Consider the following 19370-nt stretch of genomic DNA (forward strand, 5'->3'; position numbering starts at 1 on the left):
ACCATCTGGCGGATCTTACTCTCTTTGAGAAAACATCATCATTAAAATAAATTCCATGATCGACTATATCGGGACCCCGATATGGAAATTTTTGTCACAATTCATTGACAATTTCGTATCACGTATTATCATTGTCAAATGATCTCAGGCATTTTCACCAAGCTGCCCGATTCATTATTACGTCTGAACAAAAGCTGATATATCAGTCAGGTAAATGGTTAGGGTTAGGAGATGGGGATATTTTGGTTTGAAACTGGGCTAATGTTGATAATATCAACATATTACGACAAAAGGTAGGTTCGGCTCAAATTTTTCGTCTCCAGTTCCGAAGGTATTTGATAGTCCATTGTTGGGTTTACGAATCTTTATTTTTCGCAATATAACAGAATGAATCTACAGTGACAACTCTACTTCGCAAGGAAGGCGCCATATGCCCGCAAAAACACGTTCCGGTCGGATGCATGCACTGCTGTTCGGCCTTGCCTTTAAAATTTCGCAGCTTTTAAAATTCGTTCGATGACATTTATTGTCGAAATAAGAATCTTTTGACATATTTTGACCCTCTAGTAGAAAGAAACGCTGAATGCCGCAAAAGAATAATACAATATCTAATTTTACGTAACGCGCGAAATACAAAATAGTTGAAAATTTCGAGCTGTTGGGCGCTTGGTATAACAGAGAGAGGCGAGTCTAGTACGTCAGAAGGATATGCGCGCTTCAGCCAATTACTACTAAATTGCTTGACATAATTCAATTATAATTATCAATTATTCTTCTGCGTATTTTCCTTTAGGCAAAAATTAGACACATACCTAGTAGCTAATTTATGAACTTTATCAATCGAAAAATTTGAGGCAAATACTGACATAAAGTTTTTTGATGCCCTAGAAAGCGAAGTTTTAGTTGATCCATTATTGATTATTATATCATGATCGAAGGATCGGGCAGGGCGTAGCGGGAGCGGGGCGGGGTCCCAACCATATCATTTATCATAATGTCTACAGACTATAGGGCGTGCACGCTCACAACAACTTTTAAACATCGTTGGTTGCATATTATCAATATTTTCACCTAATAATTTAAAATTGTCTCCTAATAATTTTCACCCTATAATTAAAGAAACGAAAATATTTGTTTCCAACAAAGCGAACCCACAACCTAAACTTAAAGCACAGTTTAGTTGTCATGCGTTAACTTTTAGCGACACTTCCCAAATAGTGCGATGATTAGACAGTTATGAATAAATGATCTCCCCGCTGTGCTTTAATTTAAACATGTCACTATCACCTTTCATCAACATTTGGAAATGCATTGAAACTTCGATCAATAATGAACGTTTCAATGCCCACGATTCGATGCCCATCACCCATGCTCCTTATGCATTGAATTGCTAGAATTGTGCATGGCTTCAGTGCATCGGTAGGAATTCCCGGGTTTCGCCTAAACTCCTAGCTTTTGTAAATAAAGTACTAGAGCTTTAGCCGAGGCTGAAGCAATCAGATGATACGATTTTGGGACATATTATATTATGTAAAGCTGTGTACGTTCGAATCATAGAGTCTACGGCCTGTGATCATATACATGATGATATACATACATACACCTATATAGTGTCCTAACTCCTAGTAGATATTAGATAACCGTAGATATTGCGGTACATCGTACAATTATCTATGGAGTACATCGTATCTAGCCGTTGAATATCTACATCACTTCATTACTATACGAATTCCTTGTTTACCCGCAATCTCGATGGTTTGTTACTCACCAAGTTTCTATAATCGCACCACAAAGTCAAACTACCGTTAACTTATTTTTCTCAGCCTAGTCGAACGGTTTTTTACTGTTCTCAGACCTTGAGACCTTTAGAGTTTAGACTCGCTAACTACGAAGCCGATAGGTCTGACCATTTGTAATCTTTCAGATAATGGGTCTAACGCTTATCGCTGCCGGAACCTCTGTTCCCGACTTGATTACGAGCGTCATAGTCGCTCGTAAGGGTCTGGGTGACATGGCTGTCTCCAGCTCTCTGGGAAGTAACCTTTTCGATATCTGTGTTGGGTAGGTTTTATATATATCAAAACTTGTATGTGTGTTGATGACTGAAACTACATTGTAACAAATCCTGCATTCTTTGACTTATATGTTATGTACAGTAAATATATAGTGTGTAATTAGTATGATACTGCATAATTTGGTTGAGTTAACGTGATATTTCTTGATTCTGATTAAGAGGATAATATTATATTTTATATCTTTATACAGCATCACAGAATGACAAATTGACACTATTATTTCTAACTATGAATCTTATTGCTGTGATTTTATTTTAAAGTATATAATGCATACATATAAATATATTACAAGTACTGCAGGTAGTAGTGATTTCTTGACAATCACCTAGCCAGCTTTATTAACCACAGCACAAATAACTAAACATAAATTTATCCTTTTTACTCAACTTGTTCCCTCCGCAGGCTGCCAATACCTTGGCTTGTTGCAATAGCCTGTAATAAAGAAATCAAGGTCGACGCGGACGGTATGTTCTGTTCGGTACTCATGCTCTTCGCTATGCTCATGGCCATCATCATTATCATCGCCATCTCGAAGTGGAAGATGACAAAGGTTTTGGGACTTTCAATGTTCTGTTCCTATTTCGTATACCTAGCGGTAGCATTATCCATGGGACTAGACGTTATACCATGTATCTTTGACAAATAAAACCTAAATAACCCTAATTCTTTGGGTTAAAATTTGGTCGACAACACCGATCTCTTGTATGATAGAAGAATAGAAATCCAGCAAGTTATAGGGGGCTGATAATTAAGATTTGCTTGCTGGTGAAAGACATTCCTTTCTCGGAGAAGGAGAGGTCAATTTTAATCAGATGTCCGTTGGGTCCTTACAATGTCAAACTTATCCATGGGAAACGATACCTAAGCAAATACCAATACGCTAATACTTTCATGATCATGGCTTCGATTTAATGGTACGTCATACCATGTGACCTGGTGGAAAGATAAAAATCCTTACATTGGCACATGTAACAGGAAGGGGGAGTGTTCATTTGATCTGGTCGTGATGATTGGTGTTGAAATTTTTTCGGCTAAAACTGATGTTAGATAATTAAGTAGAGAGACAGGCTTTTGAGACGTATACTCTAGGTAAGGTGATGCCGATACCTTGATTTTTCCGAGGAAACAGTTAAAAAGCCTATTTCTACTTATTTAAATCATTACAATCTATTCAACCTATTGTGGTCGCATATTCGTTTGGTAGCAAAAATCATTTTGTACAGTTGCTTCTTAAAATTATGATGGATAATATTATCTTAAAGTCATTTTACGCTAGTCTCTTTTACAAGATATATTCAAAAATTTGTCCAAGTTATGTAATTTACGTTTTTTAATCCAACCACTTTAGTTTAGTGGGATGTGTATTTATAACAAGAAATTTCTGTGAACAATTTGTGAAACATGAAGTAATTGTGTCTACTCTATTCAAGGCTAAACAGTGATGCTAATATTAATATTTTTTATCTCTAAAGAATTGTTAATATATTTCTGTAAAATAGTCATAGATGGCACATTAACCAGCATGAGATAGCGCCTGAAATGGCATTTTGTACTTATAGCTTTAACAGCTAAACAAGTTCCCATGGTTTGAACGAGATTAAATTATACAATATACATAGGATTAGGATGGATGAAAGATTCACAATTTGTCGATTCAGGACCCTGTAAAATTAGAGTATCATTTTGATTTAAGTATAAACTGAGTTGATAAATTAACATATTTTCCCTTGTTTTCATCTTGAAGACAATCCAAATGGTTATCTATCACGTGACTAACTTTAAGTTTAACACGTACTCCAGCTCTATATATTACGGTTCTGACGCACAATCCAAAATCATAACTCCAAGGTTGTTAAATACGTATTAGGAGGGAATACGTATTGGAATACGAATACGTATTAATCCTCGAAAATTGACGTATTACGACGTATTCTTTATTCCAAAAATTCAAATACAAAATATGTTGAGGGGACTGAACTTTAGAAAATGGTCTTAAACTTTGATAATATTAATTGCGAGATCGTTTTAGGAAACGAAATCATTAAATATGTATTAATATGTAATTGATAATTTCGCAAAAAATGTTAGCTTATTATCCATGAAATTTGATTACAAATTTAAGTTATCATGTATAACTGCACTCCTTTAATGCATGATCAATGATGAGGGTGGCGCGCAGCTGTAATGTTTAATTTTGACAAATCAGCGTATTACGGCGTATTATGGCGTATTCGTGGACGTATTTAACAATCCATAGAAATTACCGTAATCCGGCGTATTACGACGTATTCTTTATTAGAACCGAATACGTCGTATTCTTTCACGAAAATTTGACGTATTTAACAACCTTGCATAACTCTACTAGCTGACCCTGACCCAGTCTCTAACCAAAGCATTCTGCATTTGTCAAACCGTAACCATATCGAGAATCAGAAATTCCTACTTCCTTATATTATTATTATGGTCATGTAACGCGATCAAAACAGTTCTTCGTTGAAAACTCTTCATGGAAGCATATGCAAGTGTCATGTAGGGTTGACAAAAGGTGCATTTCCCTTTGCGTGCGCGATAAAAAGGGACATGCTGATGCATCGTGTTACATGTGGAGCGATTTTACCTCGGGACCTCAGCGCGGCAGCCCTCAGGCTTTTTCTGTTCATAAACAGATTACTGGGCGGTGCTCAGCCTGTCTATTCGGCGGAATGATTATGATTATGAACATAAATATATTATATAATAGCTTGGGCTCCCCAGGTAAATAAACAGATTGAAGCTACGGCGTGGAATGACATTGACAAGCTGAGCGCCACCCAGTAAGGGTGATTCGGAATCAGCGATCAAAAATAAGTCTTAACGAAAAATCTCAACATTTGAGTGTCTGTGTATATATTGTCATATGTCATACGTTGTATGACCCGCCGCGCACTAGTGCGCGGCTCCCCCTGTATCGTAGAAACTCTACACTACTATAGTGAAGCGACAGTGGGGGTCACCACGTGATACAATGTATATAATATCAATGATTTTGGAATTGAATCCGCGAGCTTACCTAGGGGACCCCAGGCTATTATGTTCATAAACTAATAATAATAGGGGGTGCACCATAAAAATAAACTTGCTCGGATTTAAAAAATGTTTGTACCATTGTTTTCTAGAGACTGTGAGAATTTTCACAATACCAAATTTGTCATACTTTTTTAGAAAGATCAGTGAGTTTCGCCTAGGTGCCATATTTGATGGTGTGCGGCTTTGGGAGCAAAATTAGCTGTAAAAGTCGCGTAATTTGACCAAATTTGACCAAATTCGTTGATTTTTGTCGTATTATTTGGATATATCTTCAATTCCTTGAATTAGATCATTCTGAAAATTGGCGACGACCTTCCAATAAAGCTTTTACACCTGTCCGAAAAATTTGGTGGATATCGGAGTTGATATAGTAATCAAAATGGGGCAAAATACGCTGCTTTTAGCTGTAAGTGTAACATAATGTCTGATGGTTGGATATGCTTTAAACTTTTCGGACACTTTCCTTGTAAGTCTATGAGTAAGCTTACCAATTTTTGTTGCAATCGGAGGTCGGGAAGGATACTTAATATCTATTTGTTTGAAGAAAATTGTGCTGGCCGAAATTAGCGCTAAAAAACCATCCTACAGTCGGCACGCGCGGCTCACTGTCAATGGCGCACTACCTAATAATAAAGATTCGGCGGAATGACAGGCTGAGCGCCGCTTTGACCATTGTTAATGATTTGGCCCGGCGCGTGCTACTTCGTAGCACTTGCCATCGAGAAGAAAGCGGCGCGCGCTACTTCGAAGAAATTTAGACGAGAAACATCCGTCAAAGCGCCGCCCAGTAAATCCGAGCTTGGAGGACTTCGACGCGCCGCGCAAACTAGCATTCTGATCTTGCATCGCTTTGCAGAGCCACAATCTGGAAGGGTTGACATCGTCAATCAAATCCGAGCGTGCTTAATTGTTAATCACTTTACAGTTATAAAAAACATAACTCATTAAGTATTATCAATTAAAGAATTAATAATTTGTTAAGACCTGATGAATTCAGTAACTTCATGCTTGTGAGAAATAATATATGCTCCACTGAACATTTTCCTGGTAATTTTGTGTCAGGATGTACACGCGGGTCGCGTTATATTTACAATGTATTGCAATCAAAAGCAATCAATTTCATATGTTGTGGAATGTGGATGTCACTGTTTTATCATTATTAATTTACTCACCGGTCACACCATCTTCTGTCCTATTGATATTAATATTTGAGTCCGAACGTGCTGAATCACTATACACTGGATTTAATATGTTATAATCACTTATCACACCGTACGAGCTTACTGATACTTCGCTAGTAGTATTAAGTATAGTGGGTTATGTCCAATTTGTATAAGTTTAACTGGATCCTGCAGAAAAAAGTTAAAGGGCTGATGAAATTTAAAAAGTGCTGCCCTTATTTTGTTGAACTAACCTGTAACCTTGTAGCGCGCGATGCGTTACTGGGCCGCGCATCCAATAATGCTTCTTTTTTTTTTTTTTTTTTTTTTTTTTTTAAGAGAGGCTGGGCCAAGATAGCCCACGAGAGGATAGCATTGAGATGCTCTGCCTACCTCTGGGGTGTGGCAACCTTGGGGAAGGTTGCCGGTGAAATCAGAGTGATTGGTGGAGGATGGTGTAAGATGATATATGAGTCAAAATGATACGCTTAAATGCCAGCTGGGTTTGGAAAAGTAAAACGAGACGAGACAGCATATGAGCTAATACTTTAAGTCACCCCGGTCTGATCCAGCTCTTCCGGCACAATTAAGCGTTTGGTGCGGTTTGCGAAATTGACAATTGTGGTGATGTGTTGGTTGTCGAATATGTCATTGACAGAGAGGTAGTAGTCCTGGAAATATTGACCTCTAATTTGGGCAATAGCTGGACACTGTCCAAGGAAGTGTGAGACAGTTTCCTCTCCGTCGCCGCACATAGGACAAGCACTGGTGTTTGATTTGCAAATGGTGTGAAGGTGTTTGTTTAAGCCGCAGTGACCCGTGATGAGGTGAACTGCAGTTCTGTAATCTTGTCTGTTTTTGCTGAGTGTAGTGTTGAGGTTTTTGATGATTTTGGCATGCTTGTGGCCGAGTGTCAGTTTGGTGTGTCTGGGACCGTCAGTTAACCAAGTTTCCTGATTCAGTCTGTTGACTTTGTTGTCGATTTGACGCTTGATGTAGGATTGTGGATTTGGACACTTCAAAGTGGATTCACTGGTTGTACCAAGCTTGGCCAGCTCATTTGCTTTTTCGTTCCCCCACAATCCGATGTGTGCTGCAATCCATCGTATCTCTAGCGTGTTGTTGGATCCGAGTGCATTAAGAGAGTCGTAACAGTCTCTTGTAGTTCTACTTCGCGTTGAAAGCGCAGAGATAGCTTGTATAGATGAGAGACTGTCAGACCATATGATGATATGTGTGTTGGTATAGGTAGAGAGATATTTGCAAGCTTCAATGATGGCGGTGAGCTCTGTTTGGTAAACAGTGCAATAATCAGGGAGCTTGAATGATCTTTCTTCAAGGGTGGTGTTATTGTTGTCAGTTGTGATGATATAGCCAGCCCCGCATCCTGAGTCTGTGAGTGACCCGTCAGTGTAGCAGGTGATCGTTTCACTGGTAATGTTGTCGATGGTGTTTTGAAGTGAATTTCTATATTCAGTGGTATCGGCTCCAGGAGTTGTGACGGTGAAGTGCCGTCCCAGCATCATGGTTGGTGTTGTTAGGTCTCTCGTTGCTCTAGGTGGGATAATGAGGTCTGCCATGAATTGCTTGTTGATAGTGGTATGATTTTTGATAGTTCCCTTCCTGAAAGCGATAGTTTCAAGAGTGAGGCTGCCATAAGCTTGTAGCCTGGCCGCACCCTTTGCTGCTTCGCCTTGCAGGAACAGTATGATGTCAGAAGTGTCGGTGAGGTGATTCAATGCGATAAAAGGTGTGCTTGGCATGGCACCAGACATCATTCTGAGTGCCAATGCCTGAACACGTTTGAGTTTCTTCGCGTTATAGTCCGTTTGAGTGGCCCTGATCCATATACTACAGCAGTAGGATAGGATTGGACGGATGACAGCCGTGTACAATAATGCTTCTTGCAACCACTTCTATCACGCCGTGACCCCCATTGTCGTTTCACTAAGTGGCGTCCCCTTTAGCGTTTCTACGATACATGGGAGCCGCGCACTTGTGCGCGACGGGTCATACAACGTATGAAAAGCATATAACGTATGAAAAGCAATTAATTGACGATGTCAATTCATCTCAGCTCGGCGCGGCACAGTAACGCATCGCGCTACAAGAAAAGCAACCACTTCGTTAGATCGGCGAAATGCGCTACTGGGCCTCGCCGAGCTGCGAAGAATTGACGTCGTCAATTAACAATTAACCTGTAACCCTCCTAGCCCTATAGAGTGTAAGTGTCGTCGATTAATTGCACATGTGGCGAGGTGGAAGCCAGATCAATAGATTGTATATATAATTACACTGCATGCAGTATCACTATTTACCTGGGGACCCCAGGCATTATGTTCATAAAAGATTTGGCGGAATGACAGGCTGAGCGCCGCCCAGTAATATCACTATTAGCTAGTGAGTTATGTCCAATTTTAATTTATTTTTTAAGAATGGTATGGATCCTGACGAAACATTGCACTAAACCAGAATATAGCCCTGGCCTGCGCGCTATACTATTAGTATAACTAAAGAGACAGGTCGCTGGCGCAGAATTTGTAATTCTGTGCAGTGAAAACAAACACATTAAGTACTAGTAGCCTTAATCTTATCAAACTGCAAACTTTACCTGGGGACCCCAGGCCAATAATGTTTATGAACATATTAATATTATAACGGGTGATACTCGTAAAATATTTGTTTCAAATATTATAAAATATTTGTTTCAAATTGAAATAAGACCGCGTCGACGAGTCTGGAGTCGAACTCGGCGCGAGTCTTGGTAGGTTATAAACGGAAACCTACAATAAACATACAACATAGATTGTGGATTGAGGCTGCCGGTGACAGGCTGAGCGCCGCCCAGTAAACTTTGATTAAAATTATATAAGTATAACTAACTTAAATAAGTTAACTAACTTAAATAGGATATTAAAAATAAAATATAAATAATATATCCATTGTTAGTTGTTAGTATTGTTAAGCATTGAGATTGGAGATTGCAACTTTATTTAAATGAAAACATTATTATCATTTATGTCAAAAGTGGAAAAAAGTTAACAGGAGTTTCAATATAAATAGCGATAGATTGATAATGATAAATTGTTTTGTTGGACACACATTTTCATTCACACATATTAGATTTAGATAACATCAGAACTTTTTAATAATATTGCAAAAAAACTTCGCTCGCAACCGACTGAATTCAGGGACTTGGAAGAAAAAAAATTTACGACTGCAAAATTGCAAATGCTCATATTCAATATTGTAATAAAACATTGTATTATTCATTGTTGCCACGTGAATTACATGCAAATATTATATATTGAATTATTCCTAAAATAGTTTTAATCTGGAAAATTATTAATAGGTAAATCATGGGCTTCATCTGCGATCTGCAAATATCTGAAAGTTCAGAAAAAGACAATTTTCAAACAATTCTATTTACGGATCATTAAAATATTTATGAAGCAAAAAGTTTCTAACTTTAGCCCTCCCACCATTTTGCTTTGGAAGTTTATGATTTTCACCAAAACTAAAAAAGAAATTTATAGAACATTTATAAATGCTTCCTCATTCCTAAGCCGCAAACATCAAAATTTGTCAAAATTTTAGTTAATTGAAAAGCTTTAAATAATTGCAGTCACTTCGAAAGTCGTATTCATAAAAAGCTGAAAAAATTTGGTATTCACGAATACCAAATTTTAAAATACAATTACAAACTACCTTTTGCATAGGCATTGCTAGGTAGTCTGTATGCTGTAGTCGCTAATTTTGATGAATCTCTGGCTGTAAAGTTTACAGAAGGTTCTGGTATTTACTAGATGTGTGTATTTTTCGGTGAGGACCAACTTTTTCTCCGACAACTTTTTTGTAAAATCATTATTCAATAGGATAATTAGCTAATTACTTTACAGCCGGATATGTATCAAAATTAGCGACTACCTACCAATTCAGCTTAGCAATTGCTAAGCAAAAGGTAGTTGGTATTCATAAAAGGTAGTTGATATTCATAATTTTTTTATTTGGTATTCATGAATACCAAATTTTTTCAACTTTTTATGAATACGACTTACGCGATCTTATCTGTACAGAGCTAGATATAACTAATAATGTTTAACAATATCAGAAGAAAGAACACGTTGATTTTTCTATTCCTTTGCTCGAGTGTGTTCCTCCGTGTCAACAACAACGATGTTATTTGCTGCAGCTATTAACTGTACCACTGATATCACGCTCTGAAATAAAGACAATAACAATAAAGTGCACTACCTGGACCCAAGTTCGACACGTACTAAAGTTCGACAAGAGAACTTCGACTGTCGAACTACAAACTAGAGTTTTGAAATCTCCGATCTCAAGCAACAATCCCTTACGGTTTTGAAATCTATTCGTTTGTTTGGTTCCCACTTGTCTCATGCTGTTCAACTATGTGTGAATGTAATCTCTATATTCCATATCTATGAACATTTAATGGACATCAGACTGAATTGTTAGTTAGCAGAATTGTAGACTTAGCGGAGAGATAAAAGACTATCGTGGTAACTCGTACTCCGTTTTATAGATCTAGATTGTAGAGTACGCTATATAAATATCTACCACATACCACACTTTATATTATCACAAACGACTAGTAACCGAGTACCCGTCTAGAGATTTGGCTGTTGAACCGGAAACAGTCTGATATCAATCTATTTTCCTGTTAGCTAGACCAGAACTGATTGGCAAACAGGAAAATTAGAACTACGTATACTGAAAGGTTTTGGAATTTCTAACCGCTGGTTGCTAGATGTCAGAAAATTGTTTTATCTGCAATTGAACCCTGTGATCCTTCCTATGATGAGGACCCGGCAATAACCGTTGGATCACAAGCAGAAACTATTTGTCGAACTAGAGTACGCTACCTGGACTCTAGTTCGACTCATACCGAAGTTCGACAGGGGTGATATCTGGCGAACTTAAGTTGTCGAACTAGAATACGTGAATCACCTCCGGCTAGATTTCAAGAAATAAAATACAAAATTCCTCGAGAACCGGTTAAAATAACGTTCATCAACAAAGCAAGGACCTACCTTGAGGACCATAACCGGTGCACAGCAGATAACTACTGATCTGAAGAAACCATAACCTCCGATATTGGGACCTTCACTAAAGTAAAGTAGGTAGAGGGCCGCGAAGAATAACTCGTTTCCTGGGAGAGAGAGAACAGTGTAAATAAATCCAGTAAATAATTTGTGCACTTATAACGCATGGGACCCGGACTCTACGGCGTAAGATTTTCGGGCGCAAAAAATTGAGGTTTGGGTTTGGTTATGACATGCGAGAATTTTTCTGAATAGCTCACGCGGTAGAGTCTGAAGAGGTAAAGTACCGAACCCTTTTTTTTGTAGATTCCTCCAAGTTAATAGATTAATAATATCAGTGAAAAATTCGTCGGTGGATGGGTGGATACTCGTGTAATTCACGAATGACTTATATTACTTATATATAAGTAATAATAATATAATTATATTATACTTAATCACCAATCAAGAAAATGGTAAAAGTTGTGGGAATGGTTTTTTTCGGTATAGTGCCGACAAACCTCTGCAGACGAACCTAAATGATTAAGGTTTTTATAAATTGGAGATTCGGACGATGGTTTAATTGGTGGTTCATTAGTAAGGAGTCTAGTTGTTCATTAGTTGTTGTCATTTATTATAGCGGCGGGTGCTATCTGAAATATATACGAGATTTAATTCGACTTAGCTGCCCCCTCTCTCACTCTCCCTCATTGCGTAACCTGCAATAATTAAATATTCATAGTGGGCCTGACACCATGATTGCTACTGTCCGCGGGGTCTTTTAGGAAGCTCAATTGCTAATATTATTGGAAATAATGTTAAATAATGTTAATTTGTAATTAATTGGAAATAATGTTAATAAAGTTTGTCACTATGGTGATGTTTTATAATTTTGTTTTATAGATGACTCTTGATCGCTTGACAATTTTGTCGCAACACGCAAGCTTTTTTATAATGCAGTTTTGGACAGTTCATACTTTTGGCCCTTTAATTAAAGTTTAAACTGCGACAGTGAAATCCCGGCAGTAGGCTGGGTTACACTTGTAAAATGATAATGACATAAAGATTAATAGAGTTAAACTGCACCTGCACACATTGAGAAGAGAACGGTTCTGTTTTGGTAGTAGTAATACAGTATCGGGTTAGAGGACAGGTCTATAGTCTTGTGTGAGGTGGCACCTGATTTAGGCGGTATAAAATAATAAATTTGGAAAGGTTAGTTCCCCACCACTGGCACTAGCTTCACATCGCGATATTCCCATACATTTTTAAAATCTTCAATAAACTCTATAATGTATAATGTATAATATTTAAGTTTGTATCAGGATACGTTCAAACAGTAGATTTTCTCCGTAATTGTGAAATGATCCTCGTTAAAAAGGGTGATCGAGAGATAAACCATCTCTTTAAGTTTCAATTCAAGATCTTAGTAAATTCTGCAATAACCTGAGTAGTGGGAAGCAGTGAGATGAAGCCAGTGCGAAACTATGTCCAGGACTGCGTAACATTGGAAGAAAAAGAACCAATCTTTGTACAGAAGGCCCAGTGCCATAACCAGCCCTAATGTGCTACATCTGATAATAAATATTATGTTATTAACCTGTCAACCTGACACGTGATAATAGAAGTGTGATATTGAGTTAAGTGATTGGCCAAAAATTGATCGTTTCAATTTCTCATGGCAAACCTTTTTTTTCTTATGCTTCCATAAAAACAACTTGGTATCTAAAAGCTCCCGCCAACCTAATAGTCCGGAAGTATCAGACAAACCTGTCGGTGAGCATGTCTAACATTGCACCCAGTTTTGAAGTCTGGCCGAGCATTCTGGCGGCGTGACCGTCAACCGCGTCCAGCAGCTGACTCAACAGATAGCAGGTCATGGTCACATGGTACATTCCAGGATCTGTTATAAAGTAGAAAGCGACAAACATGAGCGCAACTCTGGCGTATCCGATGAGGTTCGGGACAAAAAGATAAACGTTGGGTTCCGTTGAAGCCATCTCCGTACTACTACTATCCATTATTTGAGGGATAAGCGGTTAGATAAGATGAGATTTGCTAAAACTTGAGAGATTTTAGTACGAAAAGTCGTCGTCGTCGTTGAATAGTATGAAATAAGCAAGGATGGTACTGAACATAACAGTGTCAGCACCAATCAATAGCCAGAGAGCTCCTCGGGCGATCTGAAAAGGAGAGGAACGTAAAAACACTAAAATTAAAAAGTACAAGCAACGTTATGCACTTGAATACCGGTGAGAAAGCAACTGAGGAAAAACTACTCTTGAAATATTATTATTCTATTGTATACGTTGCATTGTATATCGTAAGTTAATTAATGAATTCATTGCGAACAATATAATTATACACTCCCTTGCAAAACGCTCGACGTTAGAAGAACTTTCGAATGTTTCCCTTCCCAAACTTTCCAGCACAATACAACACGTTAAACAAACGATGGAGCATAATTACGTATGTCAAAGAAACAAAACTCATTATTATCTCCGGTTACACAAAACTATTTACTAAACACTGAACAACAAACAATGATCTAATTCTACGCACAATGCAGTGTGCAACGTTTACGTGTACATATTATTAGTTCCTTAGTGTAATCTGAAGCGAGAAAGGATTGGTGCCGCGGCCGCCAGGTTCAACCCTAAAAGTTGGTTGAGCAGTTTTTATTAGAAAAACAACTACCAGATTTACACTTTTTTTCTTAAGAAGGATTCTTAAGAAGGATTGATACCCAGGCAGCATATTATAAAATATTTGTTTCAAATAAGACCGCGTCGACGAGTCTGGAGTCGAACTCGGCGCGAGTCTTGGTAGGTTATAAACGGAAACCTACAATAAACATACAACATAGATTGAGCTGCTGCCGGTGACAGGCTGAGCGCCGCCCAGTAAACTTTGATTAAAATTATATAAGTATAACTAACTTAAATAAGTTAACTAACTTAAATAGGATACTAAAAATAAAATATAAATAATATATCCATTGTTAGTATTAGTAGTATTGTTAAGCATTGAGATTGGAGATTGCAACTTTATTTAAATGAAAACATTATTATCATTTATGTCAAAAGTGGAAAAAAGTTAACAGGAGTTTCAATATAAATAGCAATAGATTGATAATGATAAATTGTTTTGTTGGACACACATTTTCATTCACACATATTAGATTTAGATAACATCAGAACTTTTTAATAATATTGCAAAAAAACTTCGCTCGCAACCGACTGAATTCAGGGACTTGGAAGAAAAAAAATTTACGACTGCAAAATTGCAAATGCTCATATTCAATATTGTAATAAAAAATTGTATTATTCATTGTTGCCACGTGAATTATATGCAAATATTATATATTTAATTATTCCTAAAATAGTTTTAAATCTGGAAAATTATTAATAGGTAAATCATGGGCTTCATCTGCGATCTGCAAATATCTGAAAGTTCAGAAAAAGACAGTTTTCAAAGTTCAAACAATTCTATTTACGGATCATTAAAATATTTATGAAGCAAAAAGTTTCTAACTTTAGCCTCTCCCACCATTTTGCTTTGGAAGTTTACGATTTTCACCAAAACTAAAAAAGAAATTTATAGAACATTTATAAATGCTTCCTCATTCCTAAGCCGCAAACATCAAAATTTGTCACAATTTTAGTTAATTGAAAAGCTTTAAATAATTGCAGTCACTTCGAAAGTCGTATTCATAAAAAGCTGAAAAAATTTGGTATTCACGAATACCAAATTTTAAAATACAATTACAAACTACCTTTTGCTAGGCATTGCTAGGTAGTCTGTATGCTGTAGTCGCTAATTTTGATGAATCTCTGGCTGTAAAGTTTACAGAAGGTTCTGGTATTTACTAGATGTGTATTTTTCGGTGAGGACCAACTTTTTCTCCGACAACTTTTTTGTAAAATCATTATTCAATAGGATAATTAGCTAATTACTTTACAGCCGGATATGTATCAAAATTAGCGACTACCTAGCAATTCAGCTTAGCAATTGCTAAGCAAAAGGTAGTTGGTATTCATAAAAGGTAGTTGATATTCATAATTTTTTTATTTGGTATTCATGAATACCAAATTTTTTCAACTTTTTATGAATACGACTTACGCGATCTTATCTGTACAGAGCTAGAGATAACTATAATGTTTAACAATATCAGAAGAAAGAACACGTTGATTTTTCTATTCCTTTGCTCGAGTGTGTTCCTCCGTGTCAACAACAACGATGTTATTTGCTGCAGCTATTAACTGTACCACTGATATCACGCTCTGAAATAAAGACAATAACAATAAATAAAGTGCACTACCTGGACCCAAGTTCGACACGTACTAAAGTTCGACAAGAGAACTTCGACTGTCGAACTACAAACTAGAGTTTTGAAATCTCCGATCTCAAGCAACAATCCCTTACGGTTTTGAAATCTATTCGTTTGTTTGGTTCCCACTTGTCTCATGCTGTTCAACTATGTGTGAATGTAATCTCTATAATCCATATCTATGAACATTTAATAGACATCAGACTCAATTGTTAGTTAGCAGAATTGTAGACTTAGCGGAGAGATAAAATACTATCGTAGTAACTCGTACTCCGTTTTATAGATCTATATTGTAGAGTACGCTATATAAATATCTACCACATATCACACTTTATGTTTAATTATCACAAACGACTAGTAACCGAGTACCCGTCTAGAGATTTGGCTGTTGAACCGGAAACAGTCTGATATCAATCTATTTTCCTGTTAGCTAGACCAGAACTGATTGGCAAACAGGAAAATTAGAACTACGTATACTGAAAGGTTTTGGAATTTCTAACCGCTGGTTGCTAGATGTCAGAAAATTGTTTTATCTGCAATTGAACCCTGTGATCCTTCCTATGATGAGGACCCGGCAATAACCGTTGGATCACAAGTGCATGGCAGAAACTATTTGTCGAACTAGAGTACGCTACCTGGACTCTAGTTCGACTCATACCGAAGTTCGACAGGGGTGATATCTGGCGAACTTAAGTTGTCAAACTAGAATACGTGAATCACCTCCGGCTAGATTTCAAGAAATAAAATACAACATTCCTCGAGAACCGGTTAAGATAACGTTCATCAACAAAGCAAGGACCTTAGGACCTACCTTGAGGACCATAACCGGTGCACAGCAGATAACTACTGATCTGAAGAAACCGTAACCTCCGAAATTGGGACCTTCACTAAAGTAAAGTAGGTAGAGGGCCGCGAAGAATAACTCGTTTCCTGGGAGAGAGAACAGTGTAAATAAATCCAGTAAATAATTTGTGCACTTATTACGCATGGGACCCGGACTCTACGGCGTAAGATTTCCGGGCGCAAAAAATTGAGGTTTGTGTTTGGTTATGACAAAGGGGAATTTTTCTGAATAGCTCACGCGGTAGAGTCTAACGAGGTAGAGTACCGAACCCTTTTTTTGTAGATTCCTCCAAGTTAATAGATTAATAATATCAGTGAAAAATTCGTAGGTGGATGGGTGGGTACTTGTGTAATTCACGAATGACTTATATTACTTATATATAAGTAATATAAGTATATTATACTTAATCAACAATCAAGAAAATGGTAAAAGTTGTGGGAATGGTTTTTTCGGTATAGTGCCGACAAACCTCTGACGAACCTAAATGATTAAGGTTTTTATAAATTGGAGATTCGGACGATGGTTTAATTGTTCATTAGTAAGGAGTATAGTTGTTCATTAGTTGTTGTCATTTATTATAGCGGCGGGTGCTATCTGAAATATATACGAGGTTTAATTCGACTTGGCTGCCCCCTCTCTCACTATCCCTCATTGTAATTGCGTAACCTGCAATAATTAAATATTCATAGTGGGCCTGACACAGTGACTCCATGATTGCTGCTACTGTCCGCGGGGTCTTTTAGGAAGCTCAATTGCTAATATTATTGGAAATAATGTTAAATAATGTTAATTTGTAATTTATTGGAAATAATGTTAATAAAGTTTGACTGTAGTCACTATGGTGATGTTTCATCATTTTGTTTTACAGATGACTCTTGATCGCTTGACAATTTTGTCGCAACACGCAAGCTTTTTTATAATGCAGTTTTGGACAGTTCATACTTTTGGCCCTTTAATTAAAGTTTAAACTGCGACAGTGAAATCCCGGCAGTAGGCTGGGCTACACTTGTAAAATGATAATGACATAAAGATTAATAGAGTTAAACTGTACCTGCACACATCGAGAAGAGAACGGTTCTGTTTTGGTAGTAGTAATACAGTATCGGGTTAGAGGACAGGTCTATAGTCTTGTGTGAGGTGGCACCTGAGGGGGGCGGTATAAAATAATAAATTTGGAAAAGTTAGTTCCCCACCACTGGCACTAGCTTCACAACGCGATATAACCATACATTTTTTAAATCTTCAATAAACTCTATAATGTATGTTTAATGTATATGTTTAACTTTAAGTTTGTATTAGTATACGTTCAAACAGTAGATATTCTTCGTTATTGTGAAATGATCCTCGTTAAAAAGGGTGATCGAGAGAAACCATCTCTTTCAATTCAAGATCACAGTAAATTCTGCAATAACCTGAGTAGTGGGAAGCAGTGAGATGAAGCCAGTGCGAAACTATGTCCAGGACTGCGTAACATTGGAAGAAAAAGAACCAATCTTTGTACAGAAGGCCCAGTGCCATAACCAGCCCTAATGTGCTACATCTGATAATAAATATTATGTTATTAACCAGCCAACCTGACACGTGATAATAGAAGTGTGATATTGAGTTAAGTGATTGGCCAAAAATTGATCGTTTCAATTTCTCATGGCAAACCTTTTTTTCTTATGCTTCCATAAAAACAACTTGGTATCTAAAAGCTCCCGCCAACCTAATGGTCCGGGAGTATCAGACAAACCTGTCGGTGAGCATGTCTAACATTGCACCCAGTTTTGAAGTCTGGCCGAGCATTCTGGCGGCGTGACCGTCAACCGCGTCCAGCAGCTGACTCAACAGATAGCAGGTCATGGTCACATGGTACATTCCAGGATCTGTTATAAAGTAGAAAGCGACAAACATGAGCGCAACTCTGGCGTATCCGATGAGGTTCGGGACAAAAAGATAAACGTTGGGTTCCGTTGAAGCCATCTCCGTACTACTACTATCCATTATTTGAGGGATAAGCGGTTAGATAAGATGAGATTTGCTAAAACTTGAGAGATTTTAGTACGAAAAGTCGTCGTCGTCGTTGAATAGTATGAAATAAGCAAGGATGGTACTGAACATAACAGTGTCAGCACCAATCAATAGCCAGAGAGCTCCTCGGGCGATCTGAAAAGGAGAGGAACGTAAAACACTAAAACACTAAAATTAAAAAGTACAAGCAACGTTATGCACTTGAATACCGGCGAGAAAGCAACTGAGGAAAAACTACTCTTGAAATATTATTATTCTATTGTATACGTTGCATTGTAGATCGTAAGTTAATTAATGAATTCATTGCGAACAATATAATTATACACTCCCTTGCAAAACACTCGACGTAAGAAGAACTTTCGAATGTTTCCTTTCCCAAACTTTCCAGCACAATACAACACTCAACACGTTAAACAAACGCTGGAGCATAATTACGTATGTCAAAGAAACAAAACTCATTATTATCTCCGGTTACACATAACTATTTACTAAACACTGAACAACAAACAATGATCTATCTACGCACAATGCAGTGTGCAACGTTTACGTGTACATATTATTAGTTCCTTAGTGTAATCTGAGCGAGAAGGATTGGTGCCGCGGCCGCTAGGTTCAACCCTAAAAGTTGGTTGAGCAGTTTTTATTAGAAAAATAACTACCAGATTTACAATTTTTTTTCTTAAGAAGTGGGGTTGGTTCGACGCAAGGATTGATACCCAGGCAGCATGTGGCCCTTGTGGGCTATTTCCTCGTGATGACAAGACATTCGACAGAAAACGTACCACAACAACGGACCACAAATCTAAACACACAACTACAACAACCACGGAACACGAA

At 37.5% G+C, this 19370-nt stretch overlaps 4 protein-coding genes across 19 annotated transcripts in view; 2 read left to right on the top strand and 2 right to left on the bottom strand.

Annotated features, from left to right (window-relative positions):
* LOC134815116 (sodium/potassium/calcium exchanger 1-like) overlaps positions 1-3842 on the top strand; it is a 31199-nt gene extending 27357 nt beyond the window's left edge. For all 16 annotated transcript variants that reach the window (XM_063823607.1, XM_063823594.1, XM_063823596.1 and 13 more), the window contains 2 exons: positions 1925-2061; positions 2478-3842. In XM_063823607.1, coding sequence (XP_063679677.1) covers positions 1925-2061; positions 2478-2721 — 381 coding nt within the window. In that variant the 3' untranslated portion in view covers positions 2722-3842. The remainder of the gene's footprint in view (positions 1-1924; positions 2062-2477) is intronic.
* LOC134815115 (E3 ubiquitin-protein ligase LRSAM1-like) overlaps positions 1-19370 on the top strand; it is an 81028-nt gene that overhangs the window by 12509 nt on the left and 49149 nt on the right. The gene's annotated exons all lie outside the window — the stretch shown is intronic.
* LOC134815118 (CDP-diacylglycerol--inositol 3-phosphatidyltransferase-like) lies at positions 9377-13392 on the bottom strand. The gene is made up of 5 exons (XM_063823610.1): positions 13117-13392; positions 12793-12920; positions 12433-12525; positions 11356-11474; positions 9377-10521 (listed from the first exon to the last, which is right to left on the bottom strand). Exons 1-5 carry the CDS (start codon positions 13365-13367, stop codon positions 10435-10437), a joined length of 678 nt encoding a protein of 225 aa, XP_063679680.1. The 5' UTR covers positions 13368-13392; the 3' UTR covers positions 9377-10434.
* LOC134815119 (CDP-diacylglycerol--inositol 3-phosphatidyltransferase-like) lies at positions 14190-18662 on the bottom strand. The gene is made up of 5 exons (XM_063823611.1): positions 18256-18662; positions 17933-18060; positions 17572-17664; positions 16488-16606; positions 14190-15629 (listed from the first exon to the last, which is right to left on the bottom strand). Exons 1-5 carry the CDS (start codon positions 18504-18506, stop codon positions 15543-15545), a joined length of 678 nt encoding a protein of 225 aa, XP_063679681.1. The 5' UTR covers positions 18507-18662; the 3' UTR covers positions 14190-15542.

Source organism: Bolinopsis microptera, chromosome 5, assembly GCF_026151205.1.
Source record: "Bolinopsis microptera isolate Bmic1 chromosome 5, MBARI_Bmic_1.0, whole genome shotgun sequence".
Classification (NCBI taxonomy): domain Eukaryota; kingdom Metazoa; phylum Ctenophora; class Tentaculata; order Lobata; family Bolinopsidae; genus Bolinopsis; species Bolinopsis microptera.